This window comes from Physeter macrocephalus, chromosome 17, assembly GCF_002837175.3.
Source record: "Physeter macrocephalus isolate SW-GA chromosome 17, ASM283717v5, whole genome shotgun sequence".
In the NCBI taxonomy this organism is placed as follows: Eukaryota; Metazoa; Chordata; class Mammalia; order Artiodactyla; family Physeteridae; genus Physeter; species Physeter macrocephalus.
In genome coordinates this window covers 10,225,461-10,238,041 of record NC_041230.1, presented here as the reverse complement: position 1 = coordinate 10,238,041, position 12,581 = coordinate 10,225,461, and the positions used below count along the sequence as shown (strand labels likewise).

The 12,581-nt window shown below is 59.9% G+C and overlaps 2 protein-coding genes across 7 annotated transcripts in view; both read right to left on the bottom strand.

Moving 5' to 3' along the window:
• Positions 1 to 7,627, bottom strand: part of ARHGEF1 (Rho guanine nucleotide exchange factor 1) — a 19,372-nt gene extending 11,745 nt beyond the window's left edge. For 4 of the 6 annotated variants that reach the window (XM_055079021.1, XM_028478024.2, XM_055079022.1 and 1 more), the window contains exons 1-5: positions 7,525 to 7,605; positions 3,040 to 3,082; positions 2,858 to 2,941; positions 2,235 to 2,348; positions 290 to 388 (exon numbers count right to left, since the gene is read on the bottom strand). In XM_055079021.1, coding sequence (XP_054934996.1) covers positions 290 to 388; positions 2,235 to 2,348; positions 2,858 to 2,941; positions 3,040 to 3,069 — 327 coding nt within the window. In that variant the 5' untranslated portion in view covers positions 3,070 to 3,082; positions 7,525 to 7,605. Of the gene's footprint in view, positions 1 to 289; positions 389 to 2,234; positions 2,349 to 2,857; positions 2,942 to 3,039; positions 3,083 to 7,524 lie in introns of all 6 variants that reach the window. The other 2 variants (XM_055079023.1, XM_024132774.3) reach the window with 1 other exon arrangement.
• Positions 7,628 to 8,822: 1,195 nt separating this feature from the next.
• CD79A (CD79a molecule) lies at positions 8,823 to 12,082 on the bottom strand. Its single transcript, XM_007102170.3, has 5 exons — positions 12,007 to 12,082; positions 10,348 to 10,641; positions 9,989 to 10,107; positions 9,375 to 9,443; positions 8,823 to 9,231 (listed from the first exon to the last, which is right to left on the bottom strand). Exons 1-5 carry the CDS (start codon positions 12,080 to 12,082, stop codon positions 9,118 to 9,120), a joined length of 672 nt encoding a protein of 223 aa, XP_007102232.1. The 3' UTR covers positions 8,823 to 9,117.
• Positions 12,083 to 12,581: the final 499 nt, after the last annotated feature.

Genomic DNA, 12,581 nt, shown 5'->3' with positions numbered 1-12,581 from the left:
GGCGACGGGACGGGGGGGAGGACTCGGCAGTGAGGGGGCCGTGACGGGACGGGGGGAGGACTCGGCAGTGAGGGGGCAGTGTTGGGCTCAATGTGATGGCGGCCCAAGTGCCAGCGGGTACGATGCTCTGAGGGGAGGGATCAGTGAGGGGGGGCCAGGCTGGCACAGGGTCTCCCCAGACCAGGCCACCCTTCACGTTGCCCTCAGCAGGTAGGAGGGTGGGAGGAGCAGGCTGGCTGTCCAGGGTGAAGGGGACAGGGGATGGGGCCCCCTCGAAGGTGTCTCTCACCGCACACTTATCCAGGAAGCTGTGGCAGAAGTCGCCGAAGGCCTTCTTGGCCTCCTTGGGGCCCAGTGAGCCCAGCATGTCCGCGTGCAGGCAGCAGAGCTGGGGGAGACAAAGCGTGACCCATCCTCCTCCCACCCCACCCGAACCGCAATGCCCCTTGGAACACCTCAGGGCGCACACCCTCTGTGACGTACTCCCCGATGTCCCCCATCCCGGCACCAGGCCCCTGCCTGCCTCCCCAGGCCACCACGGCTTTCGTTAATTTTCTCTCCTGTGAAATGGTTCTTTGGTCTGTCTTCTCTCTGCTGCTGCCGCTACTACCGCCACCCCAGCTACAGTAAGGGGCTCGGTGTGTACCTGACGCCGTGCAAACTCTTTAGCCGCATTAACCTGTTCAGTCATGCGGAGGACTATCGTTATCCCATTTTACAGATGAGAAAACAGCTAGTAAGTAACAAAGTTGGGACTGGATCTCAGGCAGCCTGTCTCTACTGCTCCCCACTGCCTAGCAATACCGTGAGTTACTTAAGGGCGTGCGTGTGTGTGTGTCTGTGGCGGGGGGGGCGTTCTGATTCATCTGTGTCCCAGACAGGGCCTAGCACACAGCGGCACTGGGCACATAAACAGGAGGACAAGTGGCACTCACTAACTCACTCGTTCATCAAGCACTCCTTGAGGTCGCCTACGTGGCAGCCCTATGCTGGGTGACACTGGCAATGCTGTGGGGCCTCCAACCTGTCCTGGCTCCTGGGGGACTCTCATCAGGTAAGGGACATGGTCTCAGTGTGCTAAGGACTCGCCCCAGTAATCTATGCCTGCCCCCTCCCCATGGCCCCATAAAGCAAAACTCCATCAGAGGCCAACAGGAAGCAGCCCAAGGGACCACGACTATCTCCTGGCCGCTCCCCCAGCCAAGGAGGTGAGGAAACAGCATGAGGACAAATCTCAAAATGCCAAAGGCCATCTGGGTCACCTGAGCCGAACCCCTGGCCCTGGCCAGGCCTCAGTTTCCACGCCTGTAAAGGGACACGGCAGTCAGCACAATCCCTGGGCTAAATTCCAGGGGAGGGGGTAGCCACTTTTCTGGCAATTTCCTGATTGCCTGCCAGTTTCTGAAGCTTTGGTGTCAGTCGATACACTCTTCTCTCTGCACCCCCCAGGCCTCCCTCCCTGCCACTTCCATCATTCTCCTTGTTTTCTGGAGGGATCTACCACGATTTCCAGTACAGAGCAGTGCCCTAGGCTAAGCCCAGCTCCCAGCCTGTGATGGGCTGCACGGGGTCTTCTTGGGACGGGACCCTGGTCCCCAGAGCCCCCCTCCAGCCAGTGTTGTGGCTTCTTCCTCCCTAAGTCACCTGCAGGGTTCTCTAGACTCTGCAGGTGTCTCCCAGATGGCATGGCTCTGCATGCACACCTCCCCGGTATTTTCTGCCCGATAACAAGTTTTCCGGGTCATCCGTTACACTCCCTCTGCCTCGTGGGCTGCTTGTAGCAGTTTCCTTGTTTCTGGACCAGAGCCTACTGTGCCGCCTAGACCCGAGGAGGCTAACGGTTTTCTCCCAACCACCAGCTCTGAAGGACTGATTGGTGGCACATGCAGAGAATTTGATTTCCAGAGTCTGTGAAAAGGCGCTGTCACTGATGGGTGATGCTGCCGTGGGCACGGAAGGGGGCCGGGGGCATGGTTTCCGCCAGGCTGCTGGATTCTCCGTGGCTCTGCGAGACTCTGCCGTGCCTACTCTCCCGGGCTGCGTGCACTGCTCAGAAATTTACACGGGGCACCTGCAACCTTGTCTGCATCCCGTGGTGGGCTTCCTGGCTCTCAAGCTGCGCGCTGTGGATCCCGCCTGGCTCATCCTCGCTGGTCTAACGCACCGAGCACGGCGGCTGGTCCCAGCCCCGCCCCGCCCCGCCCCGCCCCGCGCCTGCCCAGCCCCGCCCTCACCAGGGGTCCTGGCTCGAACTGCATGGCCACGTGTTGCAGGAGGGCCATGAGGTGGGCCGGGCGCCGCTTCACCTGATCCAGGCTCTGGAACTGGTTGTTTTGCTCCTCGGGGTTCTGGGGGCGGGGATGGGAGTGAGCCAGTGGGGAGCAGAGGAGGGGCTTGGGGCTTGACCCTCCCTCTTCCCTGGCACTTCCCGATGGATCCAAGCTGGCAGGTGGGGTGCTGATGGGGTCTCTGCTGTGATGGTGGCAAGTCAGGGGTTGGGGAGAACGTATGAGATTTAATGTTACAATGGTGGGTGAAGAGGACAGAAATCAGGAGAGATGGAATGAGGATCTGTGCTGTAATTAGGGGGCGGGGGCAGCGATAAAAACTGGGGTTAAACAGGGTGAGCGTCTGTGCTGTAATGGGGGGGGGCATTGAGGATGGGGTGAGGGGACGAGGAAGGGGGTACCAGGAAGGTTAAAGAAAGAGAGATGGGCAGTGAGAGGAGGCCGAGTGACAGCATCTGAAGCCAGAGAACAGGACCTAAGGTGGGAGAGGGGACACTGAGGACGGGCCTTGAGGGCTGGGGCCCCAGGGAGCCGCGGACAGGAGCTTTCGCACCCCACCTCCCTCTCACCGTCTTCAGCTCATTCTCAAAATCCTCGTCCTCAGCCCCGATGATGCTGACGGGCACCAGGCCAGGCCGGGGGGGCCCTGGGGCCTGTGGAGGGGAGGGATGGCTTCAGCCCACAGTGCTCTCCCCACCTCACAGCCGCCCAGTCCCCTCACCCCTCGGCTCTCTCCGCTCTCTCCACTCACCGCCCCTCGGGCGACGTCTTCGGCCTCCATGGGCTCTGCAGGGCTGGGGGAAGAGGAGGGGCCGCGGTTAGAGGGGTGGGAGAGGGCGGCCCAGGGCGGTTACTCACAGATTCCTGGCCCAGGTGCCAAGGTGAGTAAACAGCCTCCGCCCCCATCCCGGCCTCCACAGCTCAATGGGGCCTCTGTGTGGCGACAAAGAGCCCTTCAGAGGCCAGCCAGGGCAGGGAGCCCAAGGACAGGGAGCCTTGTGGGGGGCGGGGGGGAAGCTGGAGGCCAGGAGCCTGGGTCCGTGAGAGAGCTGTGGCCGTGACAGCCTGCGATTTGGGGTCCCCGATGGAGGAGGGGCTGGGGGCTGGGTCCTGAGGAGGCAGGACCCGCGGGCGAGCAGAGGTGGAAAGGCTGAAGGGGAGCTGGGAGGGAGATAACCGGGGCATGGGGGCTCTGCTCTGACCTGTGACAGGCTTGGGGCAGGATGCTGCCTCTGAACCCACCAGCCCTGCTTCCTGTGACAGGAAATCACAATGGCAAATCCCCCAACCCCCAACTCTCTCCACACGAGAAAAGCAAACTCTGAACCCTCCTCCCTCAGGACCAAGAGTCCTCGACCCCACTTCTTGCCCTCAGAGACCTGGCATCTTTCCGGCTTCCATCCCAGAGAACAAGGGACGGTCCTCAGAGAGCTCATCCCAAGGGGTGTCTATCTCTCTCACCCTCTGTCCACCTGTCCGCTCTGTGTGCGTGTCTGCCGGCTCGCCTCCCCCCAGCTGCCTCTCCACTGAATCTGCTTCATGCCTTTGACCCTCTTCTCCCCGTTTCTTCATTTTCTCTCGCCTTTCCTTCAGACCTGTCTCATTTCCCACTGTCCCTGCCCCCCCTCCGCTAGGCCCCACCCCTGTTTCCCTTGCTCCCTGTCTCCCCCCTCAGTCTCTGCCTGTCTCCCCACATCTGGTTCCTGCAGCCACTGTCCCGCACCTGTCTGCGTCACTGTCTCATGTGCTGTCTCTCGTCTCTCTCTCTCTCCCATCTCTCGCTGTCTCTCCCATCTTGTCTCCCTTAGCATCTCCACTTCTCCCCGCGTCTCCCCACTGACATCTTCTGTGTCCTTAATCAGTCTGACTAATGCCACTCGAGCCCGTGTCAGGGGGGAAGGCGCTGTGGAAACAGGGGTGGGGTGGACCAGTGCCGGGGGCGGGGGTTCTCCCCACAGCCCAAAGCTATTTATAACCCTAGTCGCTGGAGACCCACCCTTCTCCCTCTTCCACAGGGCTCCTCCCTAGCACTCAATAAATGGCAGCTGGGATTTTGATTATGATCATTAAACAATGATGCTTTCTGGAGTGTCCAAATGCCATCCTATGGGTTCACCCAAGCAGGCCTCATTTTTATTCTTTTCCATAAAGTGTATTTGTTCAACATCCAAGCTTGGGTGACTTAAGATCTGAGCATTGTTAAATGTTCACATAAATAAATTTGCAAAACAAGGCAGAAAAATAATAGTAATTTATTATGAGAGCTGAACTTACACCACACTTACAGTGTGCTAGGCGCTGCTCTAAGTGCTTCTCACAGAGTCAATCACTGAACCCTCAAAGCCACAAGCACCCCATGCTATTATTACTCCCATCCGAGATAGGAAACCTTCACCGGGGACTTCCCTGGTGGTCCAGCGGTTAAGACTCCCTGCTCCCAATGCAGGGGGCCTGGGTTTGATCCCTGGTCAGGGAACTAGATCCCGCATGCCGCAGCTAAGACCTGGCACAGCCAAATAAATAAATATAAAAAAAAAAAAAAAGAAAGAAAAAGAAAACCTTCACCAGGCCATCAGCTGCAACTTCTGTGCTGGAAAGCATGACCATGGACATGGAGGGTCCCTGCTCACCCCCCTCAGGGGGGAAATGTTTGACAGAGTCAGGGAAGATTCCAAAAGGGCAAAGGCGAGGACACACACGTTATCTGAGCAAATGCTTATGTGCCAGGCGGGCCCCGGAACATGCACTTGATGTGTAGTATCTCTTTTATTCCTCATCACAGTGACAGGAAATAAGAGTTAACACTTAATGTACGCTAAGTGCCATTAAATACGTGCCAGGAACAGTACTAATGCTTGATAGCTATTAACTCAATCCTCTCAGTGACCCTGTGAAATCAGTCTTCTTCTTATTATCCCCATTTCACAGAAGAGGAAACTGCAGCACAGCTCATACGAGGCAGAGCCAGGATTCCGACCCAGGCAGTCTGGCTCCAGAATTTATGCATTTAACTCCGAGAATGTACGGCTTTGGAGCATGGGGAATCCCCACCCCGACCTTAGGAAACTGAAATCTGAACCAAAGCTGAGACACATCAGGTTTCCCTATGGTGTCTGGGAGTCAGGGGTATGTGGGGTGGGCGCTGTGGCCTGGGCAGGAGTGCAGATTGGACTCAGCTGCCCCACAGAGGCCTGGGGCTCAGAGAGGATTGGGGAGGGGGGTGGTTGCTTAGAAGATGGGGCATGGTCCCACAAAGGCTAGAGAATGATGGGTTGAAGCGGCCAGATGGATCTAAAGGCAACTGACAAGCCCTGGGGTCCAGCAGAGGGGGTGCTATGTGCATGGGGCTGTGGAGATGAGGGCAGGTTCAGAAGGTCCTTAAGGGTGGGGGTCCTAGAGCAAAGCGGGCATGTGTGAGGACTACATGGGTGCCTGGGTTCTATGCAGGGCTCAGGGTCTATAAGATATTGAGTGGATGAGCCTGGTCTCCAAGAACCTCTAGGAGCCTTAAAGAACCTAAAATACAGAGTAGTCAAGGTGAGCCCTTGGAACGCATAAGGACCCAGATTCTATCTGATATATGGTGGGTCTACAAAGATCCTTGGATCACACAGGATCATAAGTCCTTAAGGGAAAGAAGCCAGTTTACGGGATCTCTGGAGACTTAAAAGGGGACCAGAATTCTATAGGGGAGTGTGGTGGTCCCCGAGACCCAGGACCTACAGGGCCCCGGATTCTAGCGGATGTTATTGACCTATGGAAACCCCACATCTGTAAGGAGCCGGACCTCCATGGGGGAGGGGGGCAGCAGGAACCTGGAGGGTCTGTAGGACCTTGTAATTTACGTGGAGCGTGGCGGGTCTACACGAGCCCCAAATCATATGTAGGACGTGGCGGGTGTACACGGCCCCAAATCCTACAGGGAACGTGGCAGTGTGCACGGTCAGGGATGTTGGGGAGGACGTGTGGAGTCAGGGTGTGACGCCCGCCGGGGGCCGCGTCCCTCACCTGCTCCGGATCGGAGGAGAGGCACCGCTGCTGCCAGAACCGAAGTCTCCGCGCGCCGGCTCCGGGCTCCCCCCACCCCCGCCTCCGAGTCGCTCTAGCCACCCCAGAGTCCACCTTTGCTTCCAGCTCCACTCCTCCCGTCAGTCGCTCTAGCCCGCTCCTGCCAGGCTCCAGCCCAGGAGACTCTACTCCTCCTGCCGGCCGCTCTAGCTCTCCACTGAGCCACGCTGGCCAGATAGGGCCGCTCTGGCCTGCCTTGGAGGGCTGGCGTTTCCGTATCTCGACTGTCCCCGTCACTCTCCTGGGCCCCGCCCCCTGCCCCCTGCCCCCCCGCCCCCAGGCCAGCGGCGGGTATGGTTCCAGCCCCCAGACCAGTGCTCAATCCGGGAACACCGAATCGCCCCGGCCCTTAGCCCCCAGACTGGGATCCCCACCCTATCTTTCCGCCCTAACTTGGGACCGTTTGAATTCCCAACGCTCGTACATTAATTCTCCCCGCACTGCCTCCCACCCCGCCTCACACTTTCCGCTGGGGCCGCAAAGCAAAATTCCTGGGTTTGAGCATACCTTCCCATCTGACATGCAGTGGAACCTGGAAAAAGTAATTAACTCTCTCTGGGCCTCAGTCTTCCCATCTGTACAATGGGAAAAGATCTCCAGTTCTGTCTCCCTGCAACCCATCTCCCAGGGTATAACTCATGACCCAGAAAAAGACCTTTCCAAAAAATGCTTTCAAACGCGTTCTGCAACTTTCAGCTTCACAACGGCCTATGACCCTGTTATTGTCGTTTCTCCTTTTGGGTGGCTCTAAAGCATGCGGGGTTGGAGGACGGCGCTTAGCTGAAAGCACCTGCGAGTTCAAATCCCAACTCCACTCGGTCTCACGATGTATGTGACCTGGGACGAGTCGGTTTTACTCCCTGGGCCTCAGTTTCCCCACTTGTGCAATGGGAGTGATCACCCGTCCTCCGCCAGACAGTTGGGAAGCCTTGACCCCCGGCTCGCAGCCCTCATCTCACCTACTGGGCACTGAGCAAGTATTAGTTCTCCTCTCTTTGTCCCCTTTGACAGATGGAAAAACTGAGGCCCAGGGAGGGGCGCCTGCTGGCTCAGCGGGGCCAGGAGGAGGCCCCTTCACTGCCGGCAGCGCCCAGCCCCCTCCCTCCTCCTCCCCACTTCCCCTAGCAGCCGAGGGGAGAGAGGCCGGGCGGGGCCAGGGACGGTGTACCTGGTGTCCGCGCGGGGAGGTGACCGGCGGGGCGCCCGAGGTCGGGCTCGGCGATCCCGGGCCCGGTGTCCCGGCTCCCGCTTCCTGGCTCTGGCGGGGCAGGAAGTTGGGGCGTTTTTCCGGAGGCCCCCGCCCCGCCGCCCCTCCCCGCTTCCTGCCCGCGCCCCGGGCCCGCCCGGCACCTCCGCCTCCTTCCCCTTCTCGCCGCCAGCCCCGCCCCTCCTTTCCCCGCTCCGCCCGGGACTCGCCCGACCTCTGCCGGCTTAGTCCGTCTGCCCGTCCGCAGGGCGCGGGTTCCACCTTTCTCATATATGTCTGGCGTCGGCCATCACCTCCCCGGCGAGGCTGGGGGCCCTGCGTCCGCCTCAGTCTGCGCAGCAGCCGCGCCTGCTTTCCGCCTCTGTGTGTCTCTTGGTCTTCCTCTCTCTTTTTTTTTTTTTGCCTCTGTGTGTTTCTGTCCGTGTTCCTCTCTTTGTGTCTGTCTCTCTTTTTCCGTTGAGGTCTTTCCCTCCCGCTCCCGGGCCCCTGCTTCTCCCCGTTGACTTTTCAACTCTTTGTCACTTTCTCCCTCAGAGCCTTCTCTCCCCATCTCTGGGTCTGGATCTTTCTGCATCGCCATCAGTCATTTCCCCAACTGTTGCTTTCCCTAGAGTCTCAGGGGTCAGCCTCTCGATGTCCATTTTTCTATGGACCCTTCTTTCCTTCCTGTCTCTTCCTGCTGTCTCTCTGTCTCCTCTGATGCCCTTTCTCCTCACTGTCTTTCAATTCACTTGCTCTGTCTCTCCATCATTATCCTTGTCTCGATTTCCCTCCCCTCTCTAGCTCAGAAACGCTGTATCTCTGTCCCTGTCTGTCAACCGCCTCTGGATTTCCCCACCATCCCCAGTTTAGGGCCACAGACTCTCCAAATCCCACTTCTGCAAGTCCACTCCCAGAGAACAGGTGTGGCCATGGGCAGAATTTGGTACCAGTCTCACCAGACAGTCTGCTGTGTCTTTGGGACTTAAATATGCATAAGTGATTATGGTTACCTGGGTCCCCTCTGTGTCCCCCTCTGCTCAGTCACATGGCCTGGGTTGGGGCCCTTCCCAAGACACTTCCTGGTTCTTTCAGGGGACAGCCAAGACTGGCTACCTGGTCCCAGGTGTGGGAGTGGTCAGGAGCTGGGGGAGGAGGGGGCTGAGGTCCTGGACTTCTGGGTCCCAGAGGAGGAGGGGGAGTGGTCCCCGTGAGATCCGTGACTCCTGCGAAGGTCTGCATTTGGGAAGGATTTATTATCACTAAGTGGCCATGACAGAGCAGGGAGGCGGGAGGTGACCCTAATGAGGCTGCTACAATCAGCTCCCCTAGAAGCAGCGACTAAGGGCTCATTACCCGCTGGATGGGGGGGAGCCTGGGAAAGGCAGTCAGGGGAGGATTGAGTTAGGGTGTGGGGAGGGGACGAGGACGGTCTAGAGGGAAGAAGAGTGGACCCTTCCAAGGGGGGAGTTGAGTCAGGATACTCCCAGGAAAGATTGTGAAAAGAGAGCGGGTTCCAAGGACGTGGGCTGAGACACGGTTTGGGTGCCCAGCTGGTGGGGCAGCCCGGCTGGGTCACGGCTTCTCCAGCTGAACGTCTCCGATGTGGAGGCTGCCCACATCCTGGTAGGTGCCCTGGAGGCCCCGGGAGATGTCCTCATACATGGAGCAGTCATCGAGGTTCAGGCCCTGGGGTGGAAACGGGGTGGTGAGCCTCAGGGTCCTGACGCCTGGGTCCCTGCCCCGGCCAACCTCAGGGAGGAACCCCGTAAGAGCCCCGCCCACCCCACAGACACGCACCTGCCCCGCACCTGCCCCCACCTTCCACTCACCTCATAAAGATTTTCATCTTCATAGTCATCCTGGACATCTGCCCCGAATTTCATGTTCTGCCACCGTTTCTGTTGGGGGATTGGGAGCCCCCGTGAATGGGGGGAGAGAATGTGTTTTCAGACCCTCATGGAGGCCAGGAGGTGCTTTACCAGAAAGGGTAAGGGACGTGCCCAGAGCCACATGTCCTGTAAGTGGCAGGTCTCTCTGGGTCCAAGCCAGTGTCCTTTGGGCTGTCGCCACTGCCTGTTCTTCTCCACGAATAACAACAGCAGTAATAGTAAATGGCTGTAGTTGCCCCGCGGCCTCAAGAGAGACTGGTGCTGGCCAGAGACTCTGGGAGGACACCAGCCCCCATCTTCCCCGGCCTTGGCTACATCTGGGGGCTACGGCATTCCTCGGTAGAGGGGGAGAGGTGGACATCTCTGTGGGGGGCGGGGAACGTGAGGGGAGACGGAGCCAGGACGTCCCTCCGGGCCCAGCGCCATGTAAAATGCTTTCACTGTATTAAACTCCTGACCCCCTCACAGCCCCTACGAGGTGGGTGCTGCCATTCTGTCAAGTTTTAGGCGGGACCCTCGGACTCAGGGGGCCGCTGGTCCCCGGCATGGCTCACCCTGAAGAGCAGCAGCGTCCCAGGCACCACGGCGCAGATCAGCAGGATGATGCCCTCGGCTGTGATGATGTTGTTCTTGGTGCCCTCCCCCATGTCCAGGAAGGGCCTGGGGAGTGGCTCTGTGAGGAGGGAGTGCTGCTCAGAGCCCAGCACCTCAAGTCCTCCCCTCGCCTCCTGGCCACACCCCCACGGAGGCCCAAGACCACTGAAGTCCCCACCTTGCAGGTGAGGAAATCAATCAGCCGCTGTGTGTGAGCCGGGGAGTGAGGACGCCCGAGATGCAGGAGCTCAGGCTCTGGCTCCGCCCCCGTCACAGGTGAGGAAGCCAGCGGCCCAGCTGTGGAGCGGCGCGCACTCACCACGCACGCGGAGGTAGGTCCCACAGGAGCGCTGGACCTTCTGGCCTTCCTTGACTTGGCACCTGTACATGCCCCTGTGGCTCTTGTTCACCTGCTGGATGATCAGCTCGCCCTTGGGGCCCAGGCTTGAGAGATCCATCACAGGGGGCCACGTGGAGTTGCCTTGGAGGATGTACCACCATGTGACGTTGGGGTTGCTGCCATTGTGTCTGCACAGGAGGCGGACCTCGTCCCCAATGCTCACCGTCACCGATGGTGGGCCCCAGTCCACCCACAGGGCCTGGCACCTGGGGCCTGCAGAGAAGCGAATGCGTGAGGGGCCGTGAATGGAGACACAGGCCCAGCCCGGCCCCGGCCGCTACAGCGTTCCTGGCTGTGTGTGTGCACGTGTGTGTGGCGGGGGTGTGTGCAGAAGAGTGTGAGTGACACACTGCTGGGGGGGGGGTCCCCACTCGCCTCTCCGGAGCCACCTCCTGCCACCCTCTCCATACCTGCTCCGAGCTTCGGCCCCACTGAGCTCACTGGCACTTGGATAGTCGGGTCCCTGGCGCTAGCAGTGCCCCTGGCCAGGCAGCTCTTTCTAGAATCAGTTTGGGCATCACCTCCTCCTGCAGGCCTTCCTAGATTATTTTCTCACCCCAACCCCAGCCTGGCCACACACCTGGAGCTTTATGTATTGTGTATAACTGCCACAGAACCCTTAGACGTCGGTTCTCTCATTATCCCATTTTACAAGTGTGACAGCTGAGGCCCAGGGCGGCAGGAGTGGCTCAGGGGTTCGAACCCTGGCCCCCTGGCCCTGGGCCCCTTCCTGCCGGTTCCTGAGCCTGTCCTGCCCTGTGACCCTGGGCCCGCCCCTCGTCCTCCGTTTGCGTAACTTTGTGTGTGTCAAGCCGGGGGTCAGGGGTGAGTTCAGTGTTTGGGCTGGGCTGGGCTGGGCGTTAGGGGAGGGCCTCAGCTAGGTGGTTGGCGGGAGGGGGCTGGGTGGCCCAGGCTGGGGAAGCCCCAGTTCTTGTGCCACTATCCCCGCCGCCCCCCCGCCCCCTCGCTGCCCTCGGGCCAGTCCACGTGGCTGCCTGTGGCGGGAGGAGGAGAGAGGTGGCAGCAGAGGCAGCAACCTGAGGGTCACGGACTCCAAACGCAGCTCCCAGTGGAAATTTGGGGTGACTGGCCACCTCTCTCAACTCCTCCGACAAACGGGGTGGTCACAGAGCTGCCAGCTGGCATTGCGTGGGAGGGGAAGGGGGAAGGTCACCGGCCCCCCAGCACCGAGAAGGGGTTCCCTGTGTAGGGGATGCTGGCTGGGAATCAAGGCAGAGAAGGAGAAAGCTTTTTCTCCCCTGAAGCTGAGCTCTACCCACAGTGCCCTCCCTGCCCCCAGCTCTGGAGCTCAGTCAAGGGCAACCTTAGTTCCTTATTTTGATCTGGGGGGACGAGGGGGTGCGGAAGGTGTCTCTCACCCTGCCTCCCCCTTCGCTGAGCCCCCCTCCAGCCTCCCGTTGGCCTGCTTGGGACAGTCAAGCAGATGCAGTTTCTACGGGGTCTTTTCTAGCCCCCCTCCTGCCAGCTCCTCTCCCGTCCCCACTGCCTGGGCCCTCTCAGCAGTCTCCCAGTTCCCCCCCGCCACCTCCCCCCAGCACCTGCCTGTTGACCACGTACCCAGGCCAGCAGCGAAGATCAAGAGGAGAAAGATGGTGGCACGAGGGGTTCGGAGGGCTTGGGGACCCCCAGGCATCTTCTCCCAGTGGGTTGTTTTGTCTGGGTTGCAGCGGCCCTGGGGTACCAGATCCCACCTCGGCCGAGCCCCAAACCCCGCCCCACTTCCTGCCCAGCCCTGCGGAGATGGGCTCCATTGGCCCCACTGCTGGGTCCTTTGGTTGTCGGGCTGGGGGTAGTCCCTGCCGGGAGGCTTCAGGCCATTAAGTGGAGAGGAACTGCTCCCTGCACCTGTGGCCGCCACAACTCCCCCGAGAGGAGGCTGCTTGGGTAGGGGAAAGAGGTTGGTTTAAGGCCTGGCTCGTCACTGGAAAGGAAGCCCGAGGGAGCCGGAGTTCGGGGTGCCTGCTGCACACAGGTGGTCAGGGGACGCGGGTGGCTCCGAGCCTGGTCTTTGCCTCTCACCGGCCTTGGGCAAAACTTGTGCCCTCTCTGAGCCTCCGTGTCCTCCCTCCTTGGGGTTGGAAAAGAGGATTTAAAGAGGTGGTACATGCACAGCACTGAACACAGGGCCTGGC